This window comes from Cavia porcellus, unplaced genomic scaffold (assembly GCF_034190915.1).
Source record: "Cavia porcellus strain 051 isolate PalLab524CR breed Dunkin Hartley unplaced genomic scaffold, mCavPor4.1 scaffold_30, whole genome shotgun sequence".
NCBI lineage: Eukaryota > Metazoa > Chordata > Mammalia > Rodentia > Caviidae > Cavia > Cavia porcellus.
In genome coordinates, this window is record NW_026947513.1 from 40,728,418 (window position 1) to 40,756,002 (window position 27,585).

At 34.4% G+C, this 27,585-nt stretch overlaps 1 protein-coding gene across 15 annotated transcripts in view; it reads right to left on the reverse strand.

The window, feature by feature from the left end:
* The window catches only part of Epha5 (EPH receptor A5), a 337,092-nt gene that overhangs the window by 267,517 nt on the left and 41,990 nt on the right, over positions 1 to 27,585 (reverse strand). For all 15 annotated transcript variants that reach the window (XM_003463755.5, XM_003463754.5, XM_013145832.3 and 12 more), the window contains exon 3: positions 646 to 1,309. In XM_003463755.5, coding sequence (XP_003463803.1) covers positions 646 to 1,309 — 664 coding nt within the window. The remainder of the gene's footprint in view (positions 1 to 645; positions 1,310 to 27,585) is intronic.

Genomic DNA, 27,585 nt, shown 5'->3' on the forward strand with positions numbered 1-27,585 from the left:
TCTACAAGTGCAAATTGCTTTGAAATGACCTTTTTGTACTGGCCCTATCTTCAAACACTTATTTCATGGTGCACTGCTTATTATGCATTTAAAATTGATCTGTAAATTTTAAAAAGCAACCATGTAATGGCAACCACATGTAAGCAACATAGTAAACTAAGTATCATCAATTTACAAATGTTGTGCTACAAAATTCCTATGACTGAATTTATTTCTGAGGAATGTTTGAAAGGCAGTTAAAAGCATGCCAAAACAATTCCCCCTAGGTATTTCATTTAAATTTTGTCCAGCAAGAAAAGGGTAGAAAGAAAACAACAGCAGTGATAACAATCACAGGATGAAAGCCACTAATCCCTTGGTTTGTGTTGTTCAAAGATAAAACTTCTGAAAGCAGAGTGAATATGTCAGGCGACTTTGCAAATCAGATACTCTGAGTATTAATTATGTATATCCAATAAAATATAACATTAAATCTTCATCATTGCCAGAAATTTTAAAATTCAGAGAAGAGACAAATCAAACTCGAAGAGAAATAATCTCCATAAATTAGCAAAGTAAAAGGTCACTTGCTCATAATCATCGGGGACATGCATATACATGATCCGAGGGAAGAAGTCCCCAGCAGATGCACGGGCAAAGTCTTACCTTGACAGGTGCCATTTTTCTCTTCGTATCCCGCCTGGCACATGCACTTCCCGATGGGCACCAGCCACTCCCCTTCAGCACTGCAGTGCATCTTGGGGGGCTCATCTGTCACAGAGTGATTGACACAGGCACCTGACACCTCCAGCAACTGTGAAGAGTCTGCTCCAGTGATGGTGTCGGGGAAGACTGCTAAGTGTCGCACAATGGAAGGGCATTTTTTATAGTACACACGCACAGAAACCAGAGCAATGCATGCTCCCACGTCTTGGAAAGCCAGGTAAAATCCCTTCTTGCTCAGAGGGCCCACGTCTCTGACCTCTGTGTTCAGTTTCATGACTCGGTCACCAAGATCCAGTTCTGTGAAGCTCTCATCGGCTGCAATGGTGTCGATTTTGATGTACTGGTTTTCCTTGATGTTTCTCCCATTTGCATCATCAGACTCAAAATAATACATGTTAAAAGTTTCCTTGCACGTCCCCAGGCCCCCAGGGAGACTGTTACAGTCCCGCAGAGTAAACTTCAGTTCTATGAAGATTCTGGAAGCACCTTCGTTGGAGATCCAACTGGTCAAGAGCCAGTTATTCTGATTCTGTTCCATAACCTTGCACACTTGGTATGTGTGGATAGGAGCGTAGTTTTCATCAACTTCTCCAATCTCTTCCCACTGTACAATACAGAACAGAAAGATAGATGAAAAAACAGCAAAGAATTATAAAAAGAACTAATTACATCAGGAAAATGCCTGTAATCGCAAAATAGAGCACAGAGATAGAGTCCTATACAAAGCGGAGTGAAAAGATATTGAAAAAAGTTTCTTTTATTTTGGTGTTGGGGAATCGTAGTAATCATATATTATTCCATGAACCGCATTCCTAGCTTTTTTCTTTGCTAGTGTCTTTTTTAAAATTAAATAAAGGACTTAACTTTAGATTAAGTCAAAGATGAATACATATGAATTATATATAGCAGGGGAAATAATCTATTTTAGAGATTAAAATACTAAAAAAAATGAATGTGGATAAAGTAAGCAAAGGAAAGCAAAGGAAACTAACGAATATTGAGAAAGAAAGATAAGAATATCAACACATCATAAGACAGATGCTACAATCAGATAATGCTCCCCAGAGGGTCATGTGCCAACAGTTTGACTCCCATGCTGTAACCACCAGAATGTGGTGAAAATCTAACTATGCCCCAGAGGGACATCTGTAGGGAGTCAGAGGAATGCGCTCAAATGGGACTGCAGGTCTCAGTCCACCTTTCGCTCTCTTTTACTTTCTTGGGGGTGAGGGGACAAGTTTTGCTCACACACCCCATGATGATGTGCTGCCTCCGCACAGGCCTAAAAGCAATGGGGCTCACTGATCACAGACAGGAACCTTCAAAGCTGTGAACTAGCAGAGACCTTGCTCCCATATTAATGGTATAATTCAAAAGGAAAAATGAGGAAAGAGAACAGCAAATGTAGAAAAGAAAAATGAGGGGCTGGGGATTTAGCTCAGTGGCATAAGCACCTGTCTGGCAAGCGCAAGGTCCTGAGTTCAATCCCCGGTACCCTAAATAAATAAATAAATGAAACTTCTGAAAACATATATAATTTTGTCATGTAACAAATAGCATATTACTGTAATAAAATATGAAAGATCAATTTGCTTAAAATTAATAGTACAGTAGATCTTTACTTCACTGAATCCATCTGTTGAATTCATTTTCACTAAATGAGAATATTTTCACTATTTCTTCATAGATCTACCGATGGATGCACAGACAGTTAAAACATAGAGATGAAAATTATATATTTATAGTATGGATAGGCCCATATGGGATATTATCTGTGTTATTTTATACTTTGGGAAAAATTAATTCCTTGTTATCAGTGTATTATTTTCTTTGAAATTACCTTAAGATATAAGAAAATATATAAATATAAAAAGTAATCACATAAGGTTCTCATTAGTTTCCAAGTACAATTTGGTAATAAAAAAAAATTAAAAAAAAAACTTTTTTTCAATAAAATACTCCATTTTTAAGAATGTCAATGCAGCATGACCAAATCCTGCAGTATAATGAATCCAAATTTGTATTCCTCATAAAAATGTCTTTATAACAGAGACAATTTATTAAACCTATACAGAAACTGTATACACAAATTTATATGCAATTATATTTTGCTTTAAATTTTTCAAATGCCCCTAAAATACAAAGAGCAATGCACACAGGCTGACTGTCAATATATTTAAAATGTGCGATTTTAGACATTCAGTTTTATAGATAAAGCCCATAAAAGTTTATTTCTTTAGACATTAAATTCAATACAGAATTGTTTTTTCATTTTGTTCAACTGGCAAAGATGTGGAAAACGTAAAAGAACCAGGGATGCAAATGAATCTTAGACCTACTACAGCTCCTCTTAAAATTCCAGCCAATATCACACAGACAGAAGTAAAAGGTGCTAATGAGGTAAAACTGCTGAAGTCCTGCAATTCACAAGAGAGAGGCATCAAGACTTTATCCTGCCTAACAACTTCTGCATTGTGGTGCAATGAGAAGCCTTAGTTCTTTCAATCTCATTTTTATTTCCTCTCAAAATGTGTATAAACCCTACTTAGCCCCTGATTTTCTAAATCAACTTTCTATTTTACCATTCTATCGTTAACTACTTAACATTTTCTTCCTCCAGTTGTTTAAGTATCAATCTTTTTATTATAAATGGTCGCCATATGTCTTAATTAATATTTTATGCAAAAGTGTACCTCATCTATGCAAAAATGGTGAAGTTATCAATATCACAGCAAAACTAAACATTTGAATTAGTAAATGGAAAAACAGCATTAAATCTCTTTGAAAAATCAAAAAGCTAATTATGTCTCCTTAAATATATTATTTTGTGATTATAATCCAAACCAAAGCATAAATGGATTTTAAATTATTTGTTTTCAATCAATTAGAGGAGGCCTAGCCCTGATTCATGTATTCCAGTAGGATCCTGCTAACAAGTGAAAACAAGCAGAATAGTGGACTCCAAAATTATAATCAATTCACAGTCTGAGTGTGCAAGAAGTCCAGGGTAGCCAAAATATTATTAAAAATGCAAGCCAAGCAGCACTTGACAAGACAGCTTAATAGTTACCGCTTCAGGTGATAATTTCAAAGTACATGAATAAGCATTTTGCTTCTCTGAATATTCTCAATTAAAGAAAGAAAAAGTACATAAATTTCTTAAAGTTTGAACCTGCTGTGGTGAAATTTTATGTCCAAGATCCAAAATATAAATGAAGGCTAATATTTAATATTTCAAATGAATGAATGAAAATACCTTAAATAATTATAACCTATCAGCCATTCAGAGAATCAAATAGATGAAATATCATATCTGTCTTTATTTATACAAATTCATTGTATAAATAGATAAAAATTTTCATTTACTTTAGGTTATCTGAAATAAAGCCCTGCATTTGTTCACAATTTCTTTTCTTCAAGTGTGAAGAGGTCATCTTGTAGGCATTGGGACAAATCAGGAATAAAGAAATAGGATGAAGAGAAAATAAGCATCACCTAGCATTTAAAAATATGGAAAGCAAATTTCTAGATAGGTTTACAAGTGTCATGTTAAAGGGATTACAGTCATTTAATGAAGGAAGTATGTCCTATGATTGTAGTATTTCCTCGGACTCTATGAATAAATAAAAGTATTTGCTCATCATCTGGTTGACTGCAGGGGAAGGCCATCCACACTGGGGAGAGGACCTCACAGAATGAGGTCATGAGCTGCAGTTTCCCAGATGGATTTTTGCAAATCCCAAAGGCCTTTTCTTTGAGCTCATGTTTTGTTTTGTTTTGCTTTGTTTTGTTTTCAATTTCCTCACTTCCTGTTGTTTTGCATTAAAATTAAAAACAAAAACAAAACAACAAATTAAAAAAAAAAAAAAAAACCTACCAAAAACACTGGTTATACAATCAGTTTTTTGGATTTACTTAATCTTCTTCCCTCTTAATCCCAACCTACTGCATTCAAACCTCCTGTCTAACCAGACAGCCCAGGTCAGCCACATTTCAGCAGAACAGGAAAAGACAAAGGCCGTATTTGCATATTCATGCGTGTATCCCTGGAATTATCAATTATCGCCTCTTCCTACCTAAGTCATTAAGAACTACTCCTTTCTTGTTCTCTCAACTGCCCTTGGGAGAGAAAAAAATCAAGCTTCTCCTTAAAGATTCTTGCCTCCAGTTTCTGCTGTCTCCGGCCTAGGAACCACCATGGCACTCTGGTCATCTTCGACTCTTGCTTATGTATCATTTCCTTTTCCTTCAAGAATTGATGAAGCTGAGACAGAACACACAGCCAAGCGCCTCCTTACCCTTTATTTTGTTGCTAAACTCATAGCACAAAATATCATAGGAAGAGGACTGATTTTTTCCTTTTTAAAGGATCCAGAGCTTGCTTAAATATTTGTTTTTATTATTTTATTTCCACTTATCTGATTTCTTACATCAGGACAAGAATCTATTAAGGTAAAGTTAAGGAGCAACTAAAAGAAACTCAATAAAATCTTTAAGCGTCTTCTGCAAGAGGACAAATACCAGCCTGATGCCCCAGTTTCAGCCTTCGCTCTTACATCTCAATAAATAAAGTGAGACCCAATCTTTGGAACAACAGTTTTGCAATTAGTACTGAGAACTAAAACATTGTATTCTAATCTTCAGTATCCACTAAAACATCCAAAAAGCCCTTCAGTGATCTAGTGCTGGGTCAATGCAGAAATAGGAAACTGAAGGCCAGATAGAAAGAAATACTTGTCCAAGCATACATGGGACCACATTTACAAGGGTGTGCTTGAAAAATGCAATGAATGTTTAAATTTTAAAAAAATAAACAGTAAATGATACATTTCTATTAACCCCCCTGAAAACACACCCTTTTGCTTCAAAAACACCCATCATTTTTGCCACTTTCTGAAGCAGCTCTGAAAATTCTCTTTTGTGAGTGTCTTTAGTTTTCACTGTTGTGGGTGCCTCAGTGGACTGAGTTGATTAACATGTTGATCTTTCATAGTCATTTTGACTTTGGGGGAGAGCCAGAAGCCAGTAGATGCCAGACCTGGTAAAAAAGGTGGATGAGAACATACCATAACATTTTTTATGAGCCTACTTTTTTGTTGGATTGCACCTGGCAGCAGCATTCACCAATTTTGTCTATCATGTCTCAAAGATATTCATGAAATTCCAGGTTTCTGAAGGTGAAAAAAATTGACTTAGTGTACTCAAGGCAAGAGGGAGTATTTTGTGGGAGATTAATGACAGTGAGTCTTTTACTACAATAATTTTCTGTTGAAGCTTACACCATGTTTTTGATCAGTCCTTGCACTATTTGAACATCTTTTGCCTTTACCTACTTGTCTTCCTATCTGCCTGTCTCTATCCCTAACGTGTGGGTTTGTGTGAGTTTCCCCAATTCAACATCACCCTACGCTGCTGAAAATAAAATCACCTTTTTTTAGCCAGCATGTAACCATAGAAACCTTTCTTCCTTCCTCTATCTATGGTAATTCTTAGAAACACACATCAGAGTGCAAGGCATGATTGTTTTACTATCTACAGTATCTAGAGTCAAACATTACATTACATAGTTCGGTGCTTGATGGATATTTTATATTGAATGAATCCATGCCAAACAAAGAATGAATTTTGCTTGGTTGTAGTTTCGATCTAAAATAAGCCTCAAAAGTCTTAGGAGTGCACAGGTAGGGTTTTCAGAAGGTGACTAGATCATGGAGATACAGTACTTATCAGCTGATGAACTCGTTGATGAGTCAACAGTTGCACATCTTGTTAGGAAGAGGAATACCCTGGAAGAAGTGGGCCATTGGAGCTGTGCCTCTGGGCACAAGTATCTGTAAGTCTTCCTGCTTCCTCTGCTTGCTGGCTGTCATAAGAAAGGCAGTTTTCCTCTACCAGCCCTTTCTATTGGCTATTTCCGCGTTGGAATTAGCCAATTATGGACAGCACTCTCTGAAACAATAGGCCAAAATTTATCTTTTCTCCTTTGAATGTGTCAGGCAATTTGTTCCGGCAATAAAAAAAAGTCACCAACATATGGTTTCTTTGTAAATTTTCTAAGGTTTATGAATTCAAATTAGAGAGCTTTTGAATTAATTTCTGAAAATTAGTCTTCAATATGTTTTGTTAAAAACATCCAAGAATTTACTTATGTATATTTTCTGATTCTAAATATTCATACAATTATTATGAGTTTAGGCTTGCCTGTTAATCTTTAAAACTATTTTTCATTAATATTATGTTACCCATGTAATTTACAGTTGGTTTTTGTACTTTGTTTTTGAATACATGTTTTCAAAATATTTAATTCTTACTTTGTCAGTCACTAGTTTTCTACAACCTGCTGCAGGCAGCTGAGTTAATTAGAAATAATATAGGCAGTGAGACAGGGCGAGATTCTCCATGGTGCCAGTGCAGAGACCTTACAGCTGAGGGGAGACTGATGCCTCCTGCTGTGGGCCAGGCCTCAAGACAGAAGGCCAAACAAATGCACCCGTATCCTGAGGATTGATACCCTAAATAGTTCCCATCTACCTAGGTAAAGTCACTGCTCCTTAGGAATGCCTGCTATCTATGTGACGGGCTTCCCCATTTGTTTCTAATGTAATCAATCTTATGGGAACTATTGATCTTATTGGCTAACTATAGTTATGGCCCACATTCTTCCCATCTGCCTTGTGAGTTCCCAGTCTTCCCCTACCTTAAACCCATGGTTTTAGAATATAAAAAGTTCCCTGGAAAAGACAGAATCCTTAGCGACCTGCTCAGAACCCCTTCCGTCTCTCTCAAACAGAAGCTTGCTTTCTCTCAATAAATATATTCTACTCTTAAACTCTACTGTTCCTAAAATTCATTCTTCAATTTTAGAGAACACGAACTCGCGGACATAGTAGGTTGGGCATTTCATTCCCCTATATCAAACCTGTACAAATTTAAAACTCAGAATATGGCATATCATACTGTGACACTAAGCCATATCTCATATTTTCGTTATCTTAGGACAGTTTTGGTGACGTTTGTTGGCACAGTGATGAAAAAAATCTAGCAAGGGAAAAACTGACTCCCATTTCTCTGTGCAAAAATAAAAGCATAACTTTCTGGGAAAACCATGGGTATCATTTAAATATTTCTTTCTATGGAAGAATAGCCACTTATTACTCTTGAGGTCACAATATTTTATATATTTTACAATATACTAAAATCCACATCTAAAGTTCTATTCAACATAGGTTTAGATGTTATTCATAATTTTGTGTGCATATGTATACATGTTTTGCTAACTTTGCTGAAGATACCATCTTAAACTAGCATTTCACCAGTTATAAAAATACCAATACAATCCCATGATTTTAAAAGGTGCCTAGAACTATCCATTTGTTTTAATCAGTGAGCAGCAGATTCCAATTATTACCTCACAGTATGTTTGCCTAAATATAGAAATGCTGGCAGTTTTCTGCTAGTGAAAAATCAGATAATATATAACATCAAAAATTCAAAACAGCAAAAATCTTTTTATTGATATCTTTTTTATTATGCTAGCATTTTAATAGCAGATTTTTCGATTCACTATTTCATGTATATATCTGTACTTCATTGATTTGATTGAAATTAGGGGAAAAATCAATTTGGACTTGAAAAAATTGAATGTTTTCATGTTTTTTCCTAGGACGCTTATTAACCATAAACAATACTTTTCCCCATAACATTTGATAGCCTTTGAGAGGCTTACATAAAGTCATGTATTTCCTTCTTATTAGATGTACGACTAAATTCATTTATCTGTTCTGCAACTTTCTTTTTCTAAGACACTCTACTGAAAATTTTCAAAGGTTAAGTACCTTACGAACGTGGTTAACGGTAAATAGATGCATGTATCCCACAGCTCTTTTCTCGTATTTACTTGTTAGTACGCATGTGCACGACATAATACTTACATTCCTTGTGCAGAGTGGGTACATGCACATGACACATCTTCTTCCATTCCTTTCCCACCCCTCTCTATACCTCCCTTCACCTCCTGATCCCCTCCCCATATGAGAAATTACCACCCACTTCCCATTTCCTGTCTTTTATTTTAGTCTTCATTTGGATTTCTCATATAAAACAAAATGTGGTATTTCCTATTGAAAAGATAACTTTTTATTTACTTGCCATTACTATTTTTGATGTGTTTATGATAAAAGCCATATGAAATTCCTCATTAGGACAAAGTACCACATTGTTAAAGCTAGTGCTTGGTGAGTAAAACCAACAGTTCCTGGTAAAAGTCACTTTTCCTGAAGCTGCTCTATGCAAAAACAGTGGAGAGTCACATAAAAAACAAATTTCATTCTGGGTACCATGCTTTGAAAATCCCTTTGTTGTAACTCAAAGGTGATTGTGAAATATGTCCAAAACTCAAGGAAAACCTGGTACATTCAGAAGTGTTGAGAGATGCAGCCATATGTTAGATCACTTTTTCCATCTCTAACTGTGGGCTCATCACAGGATAGAACACAATCACCATCAGAGCAGTAAACCGAGGCTCAGAGCAACTGACAGACCAGCCTGTATGATGTCATGTGTATGAGCAGAACTTTGTGATTATAATTACGATTTTCTCCTTAACAAGGTTAAATTATAATGAATAAAATAGCCACATGAGTCATTTTAACCAATTAATGACAATTTTTTTCATTCTACAGTAAACTAAGTGTTTATATTTTATTTTTAAAGGATAAAAACTGTAGATGCTCTAGAATTTTAACTCCCATCCCTCTTTGTACAACTTTTTGATTTTTGGATCAAGATGAAGGACAATTCACTGGGCAACAGATGTTTCTCTGTTTGTTTGTACAACCTAAGTGAAAAATGATTTAAGAAGAATGAAGAATGTAACGTAGATGTTCGGTTTCACAAATTCAAACTCTCTAATAACTGTGATTCTTTAGTAACATAAATACAACAAAAATCCATCCACTTTCAGAAAAGATAATTTGAATCAAAATCTTGTTATACTGTCTCAATTATATGTTAGTGGCAAAAAAGAGACCTGCGATTGATTTGCTTAAAATATCTTTAAAATTCATGAGTATGATGCAGCAATATTGTTAGAATGACTCAATTAATTTTCTGTGTATGAAATAAATCTAAAGGTGATTACTGTATTGGCTATGGATAGCATAGATATTCATGAGCTCAAATTCAATTCACGATATAAATAAAATCACTTGAAAAAGAAATTTAGACTTTCAAATTATATGAATATTTTCAGAAGAAAATTCATGAATAATTGGGCATCAATATACAACACTAACTTTGGCAAAAAGGAAAGCTCTTTTTCCCTTCGATATTACAGTTAATAATTATGTTTTTCAGAAAGTGAATCCTTTCTTGATTTATTCTTTGTCAAAACTTTCCCAAGTACAGAAGACATGAAATTTGGAAACCTCAAAAGCAGTACATCAGATAAAACACTTACCAGGGGAGATGTTTATGATTAAATTATTTTTTAGCTAATTGGTATAACGAATATAATCTAAATACCTGAAAAGAAAACACTACATATTAAAATTGTTCGGTCATTGCTATTCAATTTTTCAGATGAAAGATATTAAATAATGTCATATCACATAAAGTAATGAAGTATACTATGAATATTTAAAGATCTAAATATGGCACTTTCCCTTGAAAAATTTACTAATGAAAACAAATTCAAACTTATCAACTAGTCAATAATAATTTCAGAAGACAGAATGAGCTAAGTAAGTAGACATGCTTGAAATTAACAAATTAATAAACTGAATAAAATCCTAAATGATCTCATTAGTGTTTTATCAAAAAAGCACTCCCATTCCCTATGGTACATAATCAGTAATGTGTCAATCATTTGTGCCACAATTTATAATGCAACAAGCAGCAGTTAAAACCAAACAGGTTTATAAAACACCAATTTAGATTAGTTCTTTAGTGTATCATTGAAAAACAGAATATTTCCATGGTTCAGGCATATTAGCCTCTTGCGATATTTTTTTCTGTGATGTTATATCCAGAGATGGTTAGCCCAACGTATAGTATCATGTCAAAATGTAGTGATGTCAATTAAGTCTTATGTTTCTTTATAAAAATTTACGTACTTGGTGAATTTATTTCTTTGTAAATGGTGAGTGTGATCTCAATTACATGCTAGCTTAGGCTGGAGTACACATTTGCTGTGGTGGTTGGAAGATCTAAGAGACACAAATCAAATACTTCTGTTTCAAGACTTCACATGAATGCATACACACAAGTAATCACCAACATACTATAACAGATTCCTTCATGGCAGTCATAAAGATGTTAGAGGCATTGGGCTGAGGATTTAGCTCAGCAGCATAAAGTGCCTGCCAGGCAAGCACTAGGTTGTAAGTTTAATCCCTGGTATCAAAAAAAAAGATGTTAGAGCCTTACCAAGACTATTTAATTACAGATGTTTTCAGTAACTTGTGAAATTTTAAAAACAGTGTTATATTCTTAATATAAATGTTATCTTAGGGATAGTTATAAATTCTGCCGAGATTTCTTTTTGAGGAAGTATGAAAGTTTCAATAAATGAGAAAGAAAACAATTATTTCATGAGATTCAATTTATGAAAATAAAGTAGCTTAACCTCTGTTGTGACTAGTGTTTTAGGCAAAATAAACATAATTATACCCTCGTTATTCTGCCAAAAATAAGTTATCAGTAAAAATTTGCAACCCAATGATACATGCAGTCTATAAAATATGTCAGGAAATATAATGCTGTCTCCACTCTTTGTCCTTAATTGTATTAATCATTTTTTCAGTAGATAATTACACTTTGATGTAGACATTGACAACAGCATCCATAAATGAATTAATTCCATATCTAACATGAATCATGTTCTCATAATCAGAGGCTATTACAATAGTCCTATCAGTGCTGTGAGCTTACTCAAGTTCAAATGATTAGAATGCTCTAACACAGAATGAAGGCCACTCCACGCCTTTGCCATAGCAGTGCTAATATGTATCTAAGGCATCGGAGCTCTCTACCGTCCATGAGTTTTCTAGTCCACAGACTGGAGAATCTAGGATTCTGCAGAATCCTAGTGCTTCCTCCATTGAGATGGAAGTGAGGGTGGGAACAGCTATAGATTCATTACTAATTCCTCCTCCCTAGCAGACTTCTTAGGTTTGGGCCTGCTCAAAAAGATAATCTCAATGAACAGTACTTCTTCTGTTACGTTTAATACAGATGTTCAAAATGTTTAATGATAGAACTGCAATGAACAATTCCCACTCTTTAAATTGCTTTCTTTTTTGAGCAGTAATGTAATAAAATTTTAATTTGGAGAAACATTAGATGAAGAATTTTATAACTGAGCAAGCCATCTGTAATTGATCGATACTTAGATATTTTTACCTATCAAATAAAAACACCTTACAATACTTAATTTTTATTTGGGAATTACTTTGAAGTGGATGATGCGAAGAGTTCTTGGCAAATAAAAAACCTTTGAAACTTTGGCAGAATTGTAACAACAAAGACAAGTCTCTACATTTACTCTTCCTGTTGATGTCTTCTGCTTTTGTTTCTTATATTCCTATATTATCCCTTAATCATCTTGACAAATTTTACTTAGGCTGGGAATCACAAATGGGAGTAACAGCAAAAGAAATTAATTCCACACTGATTTTTATTTCCTAATATTAAACCACCTATTAACTACCTTTTTAAACTCTAACCTCTTTCAGCAATATGCTCTGATAAGAGAAAACATGAATATGGAAAATGCAGATAAGTAAATCAAGAAAAACAGGATCCTTCTGGTTAACATTTGTAGATATTATTTGTTCCTTCATATCTATTTGTAGATGAGCAAAAACATTCCTCATATGAAAAAGGATGCATCTATCATCACAGCACACAGATGTTTCTGAGCCCTAACTGAGGTTCTTTCTGCTGTGCAACTAACAGTTTGCTATATGATTTCAGAGTAACTTCAGTATTGTACTCGGCAAAGGTAACTAACACAGCTCTGGATATTCGAGCCCCTTAGTAATATTTCTAAGTAGACTTTGTAATTTCTCCATTCCATTTGGGTTGATTACACAGAAAACTTCATATATTTAAAATTGTGTTCACTGTTAGAAAGCCAGGCAGATATACAATCAAATTTTACAAACTCTAATGGAAACGAGAGAGTCTTTTTGCTGCTCTTGGGGGTATAAATTAGCACTCCACTTTGAGGAGCAAACGTGGTAAATTTAGAATGCTTTAAAACCATCATTTTCATATGTGCTAAAACATCTCAGATACTGTGGTGGCCAAACAGACACTCAGACAGTCATCAGGAAGAATGAACGAAATGTTGTATTTCATGCTATAGATAAACAGGTAAAATTTAACAAGTAACTCACTGTTATGAAAATTGCAAATATGTAATTTTCATAGAAAAACATTCAAAAAACTGAAACAATGATTGAAAATAACTGAAACAATACTAAATGATATTATGAAGCAATAAAATTAACATTAAAAATACACTCAAACAGTTTCAGAGGATGCTAAGAAAACTGTCTCAGCACATGTATAATGAGAGTCACAAAAGAAATAAGGCAAAAAAAAAATGCAGACACACCATAAACAAATATTAAAAGTTCACAAGTTTAATGAAAATCATTGATTTACAAATCCAAAATGCCCACTGAACCAATTAGCATACATAAAAGATCCATGCCTACACACTCTGCTGAAAGCCAAGACATTAAAGTGTTTTCTAAATTAAAAAAAAAAAAAAAAAGTTTCTTTAAATGTCAAGAGGAAAATAATTGATCGGGTAGACATAAACAATACTGTAGCAGTACACATGCTCTAGCAGAAATGGAGGACAGATGAGGGAGAGGAGAAAAAGTGTTCAAAGAGCTGAAAGGAGAGAGAGCTGGTAAGCAGTAACTCATCTTAGAAATGTTCAAAATCAGGATGACTCAAAATTCATCATTAAAAATAAATAAATCACTTAGAAAATGAACAAACAAGAATAGACATACTATTGATAAAATGTTCAAATGGCAAATAAGCACATTAAAAATATTCAATGCCATCAGACATCAGAGAAATTCATATTAAAATGGCATCACTGTGCACCTTTATAAAATCACTACGATTAATCTTCTTTCAGTGCTGGGTGGAACCAGACATCACAGATGGCAGGCAAAAGTTCTACCACATAGGTCCACACGATTTTTCAAAAATTGGGATGATACTAAGTGTTAATCACAGTGTGGAGAAGAAAAATGGTTCATATATTGCTGCTGGGAATGTAAAATAGTACAGACGTTCTGTAAAACTAGAAATTTCATGCAAAATTAAGCATTCGTTTACTATACAAAAGAGAAAGGTAACACTTTGACATTAATCCCAGATAAATAAATGTATGCAGATGTTCACAGCAGTTTTATTTATAATAGCTACAAACTACAGTCATTCCAGATAAATTTAAGTGGATGAATGGTTAGACACAGTTCATTGCAAACATACTACTGAGTAATGAAAATGATCAATCAATGTAAGGTATAAGAAACGATGATTGTCTAGTGAACCACACTGGATAAAAAAAATCCCTAAAAATATTAAATATTGCATGAGTCAACTTAAAATAATATTTTGAAACAAAATTTTTAAAGTTGACAGGAGTTGTCAGTAGGAGTTACAGGGCTGTCAAAATTCTATGATATTCAGATTGGTATCATAAAAGGAAAGAATTTGCACAGGATTTAACACACGAGAGGAATAGAAAGGAGAAAATTGAGACACACGAGGAGGAAAGGTCAGAACATGCTGAAAATTAATGATCACATAAGAACGTGGAATTCAAATATATCTGACTGCACAAGTATCTTTTAATGCTCTACTCCATGACACCTGGAAACGTAAGAGAAATACAGGAAAACAGTGGTTCACAGGCAAACTGATGCATGGGTCAAATGAAGTCTGTCTGGCATTGTCCCAAATGTAGTCATGTTTTTATTCTCAAAATTCAACGCCATACTTAACATTTCTCTCTGAATTAAACCTTAAGTAGTTATTAAGTAATATCATCCCATGTATTTTCAGTGTAACTAGAATACCACTAGTCATTTCATGAAAAACAAAAATGCTCTTGAGAAACACAACCATGGGATACTTCCCAGTTGATCTTTTCTTCAAGATAATAAATAGGATGCTTTGAGAATTCAGTGCACATCTGTAAAGTAAATCTGCACACTATACACATATGTATAGTAAAGCTACACAGTAAATTTTCCTATTTCGTTTTATAGGACATTTCCCACACTTGGATGACTCTTTTATTCATGATACACATGGGCACTCTGCTGAACGTTACGGTATACTGGGAGATGCTAAATTATGACATTAGCTGGTAATAGGTTCGGTTGTGGAGACTTAATGAGATACAGGACATTGTGGCTTGAATTCCAATTCCCACCCTTTCACACATTTTTCTTAGTACCTAATCTATATCCCCTTGTCTCTATACTTACCTGTATCTCTCAAACTCATTGCATTTCAGTCATGAGAAAGAAATATGGGGCTGGGGATGTAGCTCAATGATACAAGTACCTGCCTGGCAAACACAAGGTCCTGAGTTCAATTCTCGTACAGAAAAAAAAAAAAAAAAAAAAGTGTTATCAGTTGTTTGGGCATTTTCTCCACCCCAGTGTTAAGCCTGGAGAACTGGAGAAATTCAGTGCATGTTGACTGACTGTATATAAGAATGAAGGAATGAACCAAGAAACATGAAAATACCATTTGCTCTACTCTTACTGCTTAACTCAGTGTCGTACTGTGGTACGCAGCAAGAGACAGAAAGAACTTTTGAGTGACAGTTATTTCTCCTTTCTACTAAAAGCAATTTACTCAGAGAACACTTGGCATGTCAGCGCTGAAACGCTGCCAGCCTTTTGCTCCAGCCACGATTTTTTTCCCATCTTGACAATAACCTCTATCAGAAGAATAGTAAGGAAAGAGAAAGAAGGTTAAACTCAATTCTGTCACATGTTGTTAAGAGTCAGCAGCTCCAGGAAGGTTTTACAGTGAAGAGAATTGAATCTCTCAGAAAAGGGTACCACTGGAATCATGGTACGTTTCATTCATCTCTGACTCTCTGCTACCTAATTAGCACTTTGAAGTGACGGTTATTAAGCCTGGAGAAGTCGTGGAAGCTTGTAAAGTTTTATTAAATTATCAAATCTTAACATGCAAAAGCTTCAGTGATTCACGTAAAGAAAAGCAGGGTTTAGAACTTAAGCGGAAGCCTGCTCTATGCTTTGTAATGGTAGCCGACATCCTTACCTTGCCAGATCCGTGATCTGATTATTAGGACTACATGTGAAGTTCAAACATTAGGACAGTTTCTCTTCCAAGTATTCACAAAAAGAAAAAAATAAATCCTAAGGGTCATACCTACGAGTTCATTTGGTCCCAAGAAAGCAGATTTGTCAGAAGATGAAAACACAGAATTACTATGATACAGCTGAGAAGGAATAGGGGATCATTAACTCTAAGTTTAATTTTTAAAATCAAAATTAAGTACTCTTATAGAATTTTCAAGAGTAAATTGAGCACCCTAAATAATAACAATTGTCTTATAAAAAGTAACAATGCACATGTTTATTGGAAAAAATTTGAAGATGGTAAAAAACTTTTCTAGATCTCAAATACTCCTGCTTTAACTGAAAATCTCAGTGCACTGTTACTTTTCAAAAACATTTAGAGCCAATACATTAGAGTATATCCTCAAGGTCTCTTCCACGGCCATCTTTTTCTAAGAGGTTATTTTATACAATCATATTACTAACAGTTTTAATTTATGCAAAGAAAGACTATGCTCCAATTGTGCTAGTTTATAGTTTTCTCCTATATGACTACTATATATTCAAAATTCATTTGGAAATAATTCTGCCTAAAATTCAGCTATTTTCATGAGAGACATTTCATCTATAACCATATAAAGCTACAAAAAATAGCAAAATAACTACCTGTGCTTATCACAGAAGTCTGTCATAAAAGGCACATAAAAGAACAAACTAATCATACTTCCAAATTTCAAAATGTTTGTATTTATACACATAATGATAATCCTACTCCATAGGCAGTTCTACTAGTCTATTATATTGTAATGTATTTTACATAATTAAGAAGCTACCATTTTAATAGCACATACATTACGTCTGAAAAGTTAAAGTTAAAACTTGTACAAATAGTATTATTCACATTTATATATGTACACATATTTGCTTTAGTATTTGTGAATATGACCCTGTGCAGTAGCACACACCTATAATCCTAGCACTCAGGAGGCTGAGGCAGGAGGATCACTGAGAGTTTAAGACCAGCCTGGACTGAATACTGAGTTCAAGGTCAGTATGAACTACATAGCAAGACCCTGTCTCAAAAAAAAAAAAAAAAAAAAAATTAAAAGAAATCTTTGAAAGACATTAAAAGAGAAGCTTCATCACAGTAATAGAATATAAAATTTATTTTAAAGTCAGAAACACAGAGGATATATATCTTTCAAATATCCTAAAATCTGTATATTGACATTAAATAATTGAATTTGATTTAAATATCAATCTTGTTAAAGTGTGTCTTATTCAACAAATAAGTACGCCTGAGGTAATTTTTTCACTTTTAATAGAAACATTAAAACAAAAATGTTTAGCAAAAATATTAAGGGTTTTTTTAAACAACCTTAGTTCTTTTCTTTTTTTTTTTTTTTTTTTTTCTTATCAACTTAAAAAGCTGACCAAATAAAACATTTGGCAATGGTTAATGCCAGGTATTTTTACATGGTCAGAATATTCACTCCATATAATAGGATTATTCACATAAAAATATAGAGATGTTTACAAACATAAGCTTACTATTTCTACGTGCAATATGTATTTCATTTTTCATTTTTATTACCGTTTAAAAACATTTGCTAATACCAATATATTGTCAATATTTTCAGTTTAATTAATAATGTTACATAGTCCATACTTTCTTTTATCTCTATGCTTACCTAGTCTGAAATAACTGAAAACAAAGGTTTCCAAAAAGTCGTTTAATCATCCCTTACACCATAACCAACCCCAGTGGCTGTGAAAACAACAGTCTTCTGGAAACTATACCAGTCTACATCCGATTTTCAGAATCCTGGGGCCTGGGAATGTTTCTCAATAATATGTACCAATAACAACTGCTTAAAAGTCTATTTAGAACATAACATGATCCTAGAACTTTCTTGAATATTTTATATGTTTCAACACAAGTGAAACACAACAGTTTGATGACGAAGCTATTGTCATTATTTAGAAATAATGCAGGGGAAGTGCAGACAGTTAGTAAGCTGTGAGCTTTGATTCTGGTACTGCCAGTTCAGATTCTGTTTCTCACTGTTGACTCTGGCTGGTGACTTTGGCCAGATGTCTCTAAAAGTATCCCACAACACTAATCTAATAAATGTGGATGGTACAAAACACTGAATCATAGATGGTCATTTCTTAAACTAAATGAAAAGTTCCTTGAGAGAAGGGGAACTTTATCTCAGTTTTCATGAGGAACAACCTGTGTCACCATAGGGATCTCCTCTTGTTATTTCCAAGAGGGACCTTGATCATATTTAAATTGTTAACTTTACTCCTTGATGTAACCTCCTGCAGACTAAACCTAACAGGCAAAACTAAACCTCTTTTTTAGCATAAATCCTGGTGAGACCCAGGTTTCAGACTGGAAACAGAAAAAGATGTTGAGTTATAAAGAATCTATTCACTTCCTTCAGGTTAAAATGTATACACAGGCAGTCCTTTTCAATACACTAAAACTTAAATCAGTACAGTGTTTCTCCATGATATCTGAACCCCATTTCAGATCTTTGCTGAGAGGTAAGAAACTGCATTTCGTTAGCCTGCCACAGACAGTAGGTTGCATTTCAGTTTTTGGGTTTTGGGTTTTTGTTTCACTTCATTTTCGTATCTGTCATCTGACTCCTCCTTAGGATTTACATTTTATTTACTGTGGAAAATGACTCAAAATCATTCATCTCTGAGGAGATGTAATCCTTTTTTCTCCTAAGAATCTAAATTCAAAATAAGATTTCAGTTCTTGAAGGATTTTACATTTATTGTGAAATGAAACAGATCAGAGTGCCAACAGAAGTTTAGTTTAAGAGTACACCAAAAGAGAAAAGAAATTAAAATATTCCTGAACCAAGAAAAGTTAAAGAAATGCATTCAGAAATTTACACAGGCAACTAAGGGATCAAATAATGGATTTGAATAAAATTCTGTACTTCCTCACCGGCGTTTAGCACACAGAGGACAAGTGGAAAACATACAGGGCCTTTCCTTCAAAGAGAAAAAGGAGGAAGGACAGCAGCAGGAGCGAATGGATGCTTTAAGACATCCCTGGGAACAAATGTTCTCATTTCTCTGAGAAGCAACTCACTATTTTTTCATTCTACACTGATACTAGGAAAAGAAATGCAGTAGTTGATAAGTGTAGGTCCTGTTCTTGGAAATAGTTCTTTCTTAACTAGCACTGTCTGGGCTAAAGAATAGCAAACTTAAAGAAGACAAAACAAAATAAAAGCACAAGAAAGTGCTTCTTTTTTTTTTTTTTTTTTTTTTTAACATACCTATTTCTTCACCAGGACCTTAGATGGAGATATGTACTGACCCAGGGGGAATATTTAAACCCTGAAGTTGCAATAATCACTGTGGCATTACCACAAAGTTTTTGAAAGTGGGAGTGATGATATGTCCATATTTGATTCTCCAGTAGGAATGGGAGTGGCTGGCACTTAGTAACCAGATGATAAAGCTTTTGAATTTACAATCTGTTTTCTCCTTAGACTTTGAGCAGCAGTAAGTTCCAATTTTCTCTCTCTATAACGTGTATAATAGTACAGATAAAGTGCAGATTCAAAGATACCAAATAGAAAGTAGTCATTATAAATCCTAATCCAGGAAAAAAAAAAAAACCTCAAATAACAATAAATAAATTAAATGATTAAAGTTTCCTTTACATTCTATTTCATTAAAGCCTAAAGAATATGATTGTACCTTAGATAAATGTTTTAAAGTTACAATTAGTAAGTTCCAACTTGCTGTAGGCACCCTGATTTTAGTACTGTGTAATTGTATTTTGTTCAATTTGTTTTACTTCACAGAAAAGTAACTTTCTTTTGCTTAGAATTAGCTCTAAACAGTATGTTATTTGGTTTTACTTTTCAAAGATGAACCATAAAATTATTAGTTTTTGATTTTATCTATCCAGTGTCATAGTAGATACACCAAATTACAGCATTACAAAATTTTCTTCTAGAAAAACATCTCTTTCTTAGTTTAATTATTCATAAATGTATTTAGGTGAGTTCAAAAAGTGTGCCCAGAGGAAACATATGACAGATTCATTAGAACCTTAACTAAGAAATCAATTGTTTAGTCAGAACATAAAGAGGGTAATTTTTATCTTTCTCAAATGGCATTCATTTGATTATGTCAAAGTCTTCACCAGGCCTCATTGAGAAAATTATATATAAAGTATTTCATAAAATAAAATTTGTTTCACTTCAGGTATTATTCTTCATTTTGGGATTCCATACTTACGTTGAACTATCACTTTTAAAAAATGATATGTACAGCATATAGATTTTATGAGTTTTGATTCATGTAAGGTTTGGGTTTTATTTATGAGCTGGTTTATAAATAGTGTAACTTGGCTATAATTCTAAGTGATTCTTGTTACCAATTTGTTTCATTGCTTCTGGTGGAAAAAAGAAGGAATAGATGATACCTTCTAGAATACTCTTGGTTTACCTTCTGAGATAAATCATGCAAAGTAGTTAAAATTCAAGCTCATGTAACTTTAATTATTAATAAGGACAGAGTAGCTGGCATATCAAGCAGAAATTCTGCAAGACTGAGAATGACCAAACAGAGTTCAGTATCACTATTTAAATTTAAAAGAACATATTAATTGCTAAACATAATGAATTGTATCATTTGATTTATATAACAGGTGTTTAGTTCATTTAGTTTATGAAAAGTTAGCATTCATATATAACATGTAAATACCAGATTAGAAATCATATCCCTCAAAAATATTAAGAAAAGATAGTCCCTACACCACAAGTCTCACATATCCGATTAATATATACAGTATAAAAATAACATTTATCTATGAGAATCACATTCAAAGTGTTAACATAAAACTTCTAATGTACATCCTAGGAACCTGAACCCCATATTGTTTTTTTTTAACCCAATATTCTTACAAATAAAGGAAATTTTCTCTTCTAATATTGATTTTATATTCACTTTTTAATTCATCAATTATATAAACATTCTACAATGGAGATATGATAAGGAACACATACACAAAGCTGCATCCTTCTCAAGTGTATTTAACATGCTATCATGATGACATGCTATCATTATTGAAGAACTGAAATACACTCGTACTAAATTGGCATCCGTAATTAACTACTAAGTTTGGCCCAAACTTACATACTGGAGCATGTCTTGGCTTGATGTATAACTGTAATCTCATAAGCTTTTTTTCTTTAACAAAGCAACTAAGACTTAGCCAACCACAACAGCTGAATCATCAGCCAATTAGAGATTGAAAGCTGCTAAAACATGACTATAGAAAAATGCTGACCAGGTGATCAGCTTATTCTGTACATCACTTCCTTTTACCTGGGCTGTAATTAGAATCTGTACATTCAGGTTCAGGGAGATTTTAAAACATTTTTGATATGAAATTCTGACCAAGTATGGAAGCTTCATCTCATTCAAATATGCTTTGATAAATTTAACTGGCCTCAAGTTTTAATAGTAGGAAACAAAAGTGGTTAAAATATAATAAATAATGAAGGGGTGAGTGAAATAAAGGAAGTATAAAAATCACTGATAGTTTTAGGTAGAAAGCTTTAAAGGTTTTGGAACTGTAGGCATATCAGAATTGTCATTTCCTGAAGACTAAGGCATGAAAATTTAGAATTAGTAACTTCAGAATAGCTCTCTGAATAGAAATTTTTGTCTCATGACATTGAAGTACCTATTATAAATGAGTATTACAAAAGAGTACAATAAAGGTTCTTGATGAAATTATATGGAACATTATAACTCTTATAAAATATTTATCTTATTCTTTGAATTAAAGTAGTCATTAAGTATAACAATGTGTTTACCACAGTATTTGCCATTAGTATGGTAAATGTTAGAGTAAATAACCAAAAACTCTAGTTTTTAAACCAAATTATGAAATACTATGTAAAATATTCAATCATGCTAATCATGCATATATTTGTTTCAGTAAACAAAGAAAATAAGCAAAAAAGTAAAGATAAAATTCATCACTTAATAGGTAATCTCATACTGCATTACTGCCAATTATTACTACAGATCAGAAAACAAAAACACAGAATTTTCTGCTTTAGTTGTACTAAAAAATCAACGTTTCTTGGTTTAAAGATTTACGATAATATAGTAAGAGCAACATGGAAAGAATAACTTTTCTTCAGGAAAAGTTAACTTGAAGAACATAAAATAATTGTAAAAAGTTTTTATCAAATTATTTTTAATGCAAACTTAACTTCAGTGATACTTCACAACAAAAGCTCAACATTTTTGTTCGCTTGAGATTATCAAAGATTTTTCACCTTAGCGTTGCACAGATTTAATGCAGACCACGGTCACCACACATGGACAGATGATGTCACACACAGGAGCAGGTCATTAAACACCACATTGTCTCTTAACACTTTAGTCATTTAATAGTTTAATTTCCTTTGAAATCATAACACCATAAAGCTCATTGCTATATTTCTCAATATTTTACTACTTCTCAAGGCAGATACCCTTAAAATCAGCAAGCACTGACAATAGCATCAAAGGAAAAAGAACTTCAAATTCAACAAACAAAATAGGCATTACAAAGTACTGTATCACTGACCTAGATGAAATGACCCCCTGAGATTTCTGTGTTTGTTATATATCACTATTATTTTTTATTGTAGTACTAACATTTAAGAATTAGTTAATTAAGGAAACTGATATAAAGTTATCTCTTTCTGAGAGAGCATATTAACTTTTACAGTGTACAATACATTGAATGTGAAAGAAACAATAGCACTATGTTGCTGAGAAAAATCTGTGAAAAGCAGAAACAGAGTAAGATAATAGAAGGCCATGAATCTTTGTTACTGTTTTGTCACTGGAACATAATACCTAACATCCACAATGTACAGGAGGAAAGGTTTGCTTGACTCAGAGTTTCTAGAAGTTTCAGTCCATAGTTGGCTGGGTCCAAGCAGAAGAGCGTGGCAGAGGAACCTGGCTTATGGCAAGCGAGTCAGGAAGTAGAAAGAGTGAGAGACCAAGAGAGAAAACAGAAAACTACACCTTCCCAGGCAACACTCCCCGTACCCACTTCCCCCAGCCAAGCTGTACCTCCCAACATCACATTAAGATTTAAACTCATCAGTGCACTAATGCTCTGAAGAGTATCACAACCCCGTAATTTAATCACCTCATAAACACCAAACCTATGAGCACATGAAACTTCGGAAGTACATCTAATTATAACCCATAACATTCCACCACTGGCCCTCAAAGACTCAATGTGCATCCCTGTATGCAAAATGCATTTAGTCTATCTCTAAGAGTAGCCAGTGTCCTAACAGTTTCAGCATTGGTGAAATTCTCAGAGATTGCAGATAGACATTTAAGTGTGACAAAATGTGTAAATGACATAAAAAGTCCAAGACCTCTAACATACAATAGGACAGGATAAACATTTCCATTTCAAAAAAGAAGAAATAGAATAAAAAGCAATGGGACCAATTCAGGATCAAACCTCAGTTGTACAAGCATTAGATTGTGTGTTCAGCAGCCTAAGCAAAATGTGATGAGATGTGAAATCCAAACGTGTTGGGGGCTGCATCCCTCCAGCACAGCCTGTGTTTGTCTCCTGCAAGGCCTTTGGCTTGGGCCAGGTTTGCTCACTCCTTGTGGCTTTTCTCAAATGGTCCACACACCTGGTTTTGCCAACATTCTGGGATTTCTACTGCACTTTCAGCTTCATTCTCCCACCTACAAGTACTGGCCTCCAAAGAACACACTGTCTGGTCTCCCAGGCCTTCTTCTAAAACCTGAGTGGAAGCTTCCCTGAATCCACAACCCTGTCAGTCTGGATGCAGGTAAAATCAAGACAATGCGAATATGCCAAACTCTGCCAGAAGCAGAAGCTTATAGGAAGCCCTTTTGCATCTGGCTGCTGCAGAGGCCTCAGGTCACTGGACAGCGGAGCAGGAGGAACCCTATCCCAGGTAACCCATCCCTAGGAGGGCCTTCTCCAACAGAGCTCTCCAGTACTCTCTTCTTAAAGCAAAGTTTTCACTTTTGCAATTTTGCGCGGCAAAGTGGGGAGTCTTGCTGGTTCTCCCAAATACCTTCAAGGCATTTTTTCCTATTCTGATCCAAAGTATTTGGCTTCATTTTAATGCCAATCTTTTTAGCACCCAAGCTCCCTTTTGGTTTATCATTGCAGTGCCCAACTTTACCAAAACTCCCTTTATGACTAACTTTAAACTTTTTAAGTGATTCAGCTGGGCCATTAGTTCCTGATTCTGAGCCACTAGTAGTACCCAAGCCACACCCTGGATGCTTGGTCAAATTAATCTGGTGCCCGTATTCTCAGTCTCCCTCAAAGTCTCACAGCAGGAACAAAATTCTGACAAATTTTCTGCCAAAGCATAACACACAAGGCATGGAGTCCAAATGCCAATGGAGTTCTAGCTCCCAGTTAAAACTGCTGAGCCTGTTTTTTTTTTTCTCTGTGCTTTTTGTGTCAGCATTCTGGTCTTCTGAGCTCTGAGCAGAAACGCCCCTCAAACTCGGTTTATAGCACTGTAGCTGGAGATGCTGCTTTTCCAGGTAGCATCTCTAAGCCTTTCTAAAATCCTACCACAAAGTAGGTCTAAAGGCTTCTAAACCACATCATCAGGTAGTATCACACTAACAATACCGATTCTCCAAAACCAAAATACGTACCAGCTAGAATTCATCAGGGGCACAGATATATATACACATTGGTACCTCAGTTCTTGAACTTAGTTTGTTTTATAATTTGGGGGAAAATGGTAGTGTTTGTATTTGTGTGGGAAAGATGGCCCTGGATGTGTTTTCATTGTGGATTTTGTGAACAGAAGCAAAATTCTGCCGTTTTTGTTTGAAAATTGCATTCTATGTGAATAAAAGGTTCTGTGAGCTACGGTATTACTGTATATGGATTTACAAGGTAAGCTTACAATGGGCACCTGAAATGTCAGGAGGACAAATGCTAAAGGGCCACCTGCATGCCAGAGAGCCGGAGGATCCCTTTGAAATTCGAAGGCCTGGAGCTCACTACAAAAGCTGGTGTGAGTCTGTACTGGCAAACTAAAGATTCTGCTTTGGCAGGCTGAAGGGTGCTATGAGCATCTGAAGAGTCTGAGTGGGAACCTGAAGACAGCTGTCCACAGGCAACCGTGAAGACTGGTGCTCCTCTGAAAACGCAGACGTGAGACTTTTTACTTCCTACTTTATCCCATCCAGGCTACAAGCCTATTGGTTAGTGCTGCATACACCCGGGGTGTCTTCCCTCCTCAGTCTAGCAGTGACCCAGACAGGTTCGGATGTGTGCTACAGCAATCAGCTAGCTGCTTCTTACTCAAAGCGACACCACAACTAACTCCCATGCTACAAGAACTACGTCCCATGCAGCTATTCTTTTGCCTGAAATTGTTTATCATAGAAAATATTTTAAAATCTGTGCTTTCCCATCAATATACATAAAATACATATATAAAGATTGTTCATTTGTGACATACATACCGTTTCATTTGCAGATGCAAGCATATTACTTTTGTAGTAGAAGAGGTAAACTGTCACATTCAAGAATATTAAGATATCAAATATTTAAACAGTCCTTAATATTTTTCTTCCGGGCCTCCAATGAGGTAAGTCAAAATTTGCTTCTCTAGAAACATCTAGTAATTGGTATTACTTGACCTAATCCACAAAAGTCATTGTAAAAGTGAGCCAGCTTTAAACATTTCAAGTCACTGGGGATAAAACTGCCATTACAGCGGTACCTTGGTTCACAAACTTGATTCTTTCAACAATTCTGATCATAAATTGAGTGGGACGGGAACAAAATCATATTCCATGGTTAGTTCCAATGTGGGGGATATTTGATTCTGTTGTCTTCCAGTTTGGTTTGCCACCAGAGTCATAGAAAGAACTGAGTTTGTAAACTGATGTTCCACTATACATAATAATAGTTTATTTAACTTACAGTTAAAAATGAATTAAAATTTCACTGTCTCTCGATTGATAAGACCCAATTCTAGGTCCCAGTATTTTTGCATATTTCTCAGTGGTCGTCTTGTATTTATTTAAAAGACATAGTTCAATAAATGGTAAATATATCTAAGGCACATTTTGAGTAACAATTTTATTTTTGGTAAAAGACATCATGTAAAACATGGCTTGATATTTAAATTTGTCACTGGCAATAAAGGAATAAAATATGTAAATTAATGTACAGCAATAAAAAAATATTTTAAGCTTTTGAGATTTAATAAATATTTCAATAAAGCCTAACATATAAAATCTCTTGTTTGCTGAATCCATACAAAATATCGCTAATGGCTACCTTATTATTTTATTATATATCTTTACAAAACTTGTGCCACACTATGCATTTAATTGTATAATGATATAACACCTAGTCTAAGGGCTTATCCTTTTAAAAAGCCCACGCATATCTGTTGCAATCTGAGTACCTCATAAAATTCTAGAACAAGGCTTAATACATAATTGCCCCATGGGTAAATGAATGAACAAATGAATCCACAAGTATATCAAGAAAAGAAGCTCAAAAGTGTTATATTAAGGTTATAGGCAACGTGTTATTCCTAAACAAAATGCTATTTTAAAAAGATCCCCCACCCATGTGTGATAGGGTAAATATAGTGAAAAATAACTTTAAGAGCTAGAATCTCTGTCCTACCATGGAGCCATGGATGAAACAAAAGAGATGTCTACTTAAGAGTGTAAACATAATACATTATTTAGTTTCTCATTTATGTAAATTAAAACGAATGACCTTTTTGCAATAGGTAGATCTGAAATCTTCTCCAAAAATAGTCCTCATGTCTAGGTCGCTGTTATCTTTGTAATAATAACATGGAGCAAATCTGGCCCGGCCCATTCAACACAGAAGAAACTATAGATAGGCCCGAATTCCCAGGGGCAGGCTAGCTGGTTGCTATGATGCTGCCCAAGACAAAATTCCCAAGCACATGCGTACAAAAGTGAATTTAGATACTGTATTCCTCTGTATACATCAGAATGAAAAATTTAAAAATACTGTTTTATTCCTGTTTTTCTCTATCACTGTATTCAGATAAATTTTACATGATGAACATGTTCTTGGTTTAAATTAACATGTTTCCTAAAATGTATTTTACTGAACATTTCTCATGAAGTTATCCTTAAAATTTGGTGGGTAATGTTACCTGACCAAATAATCTGAACGCTCTTTAGCACATTACAAGCATGGTATAATAGAGTAGGTAGAGAAACCTATTTAATTCCATTTAATTTAATATTTTCCAAACTTACTTGGCATATAACTCCTCTAACTTGTCACACCTAGTCCCTGTTCCAGACAAATTTTAGTGAAAATATTAGTGGCAAATATTGAGCATCAAAATTATTTGTATACTAAATGTTCACTTTGTTTAGTAAATTTACTACCACAGGATGGAATGTACAGTATAAACAGCAGAAAAATCACTCAGGTTAG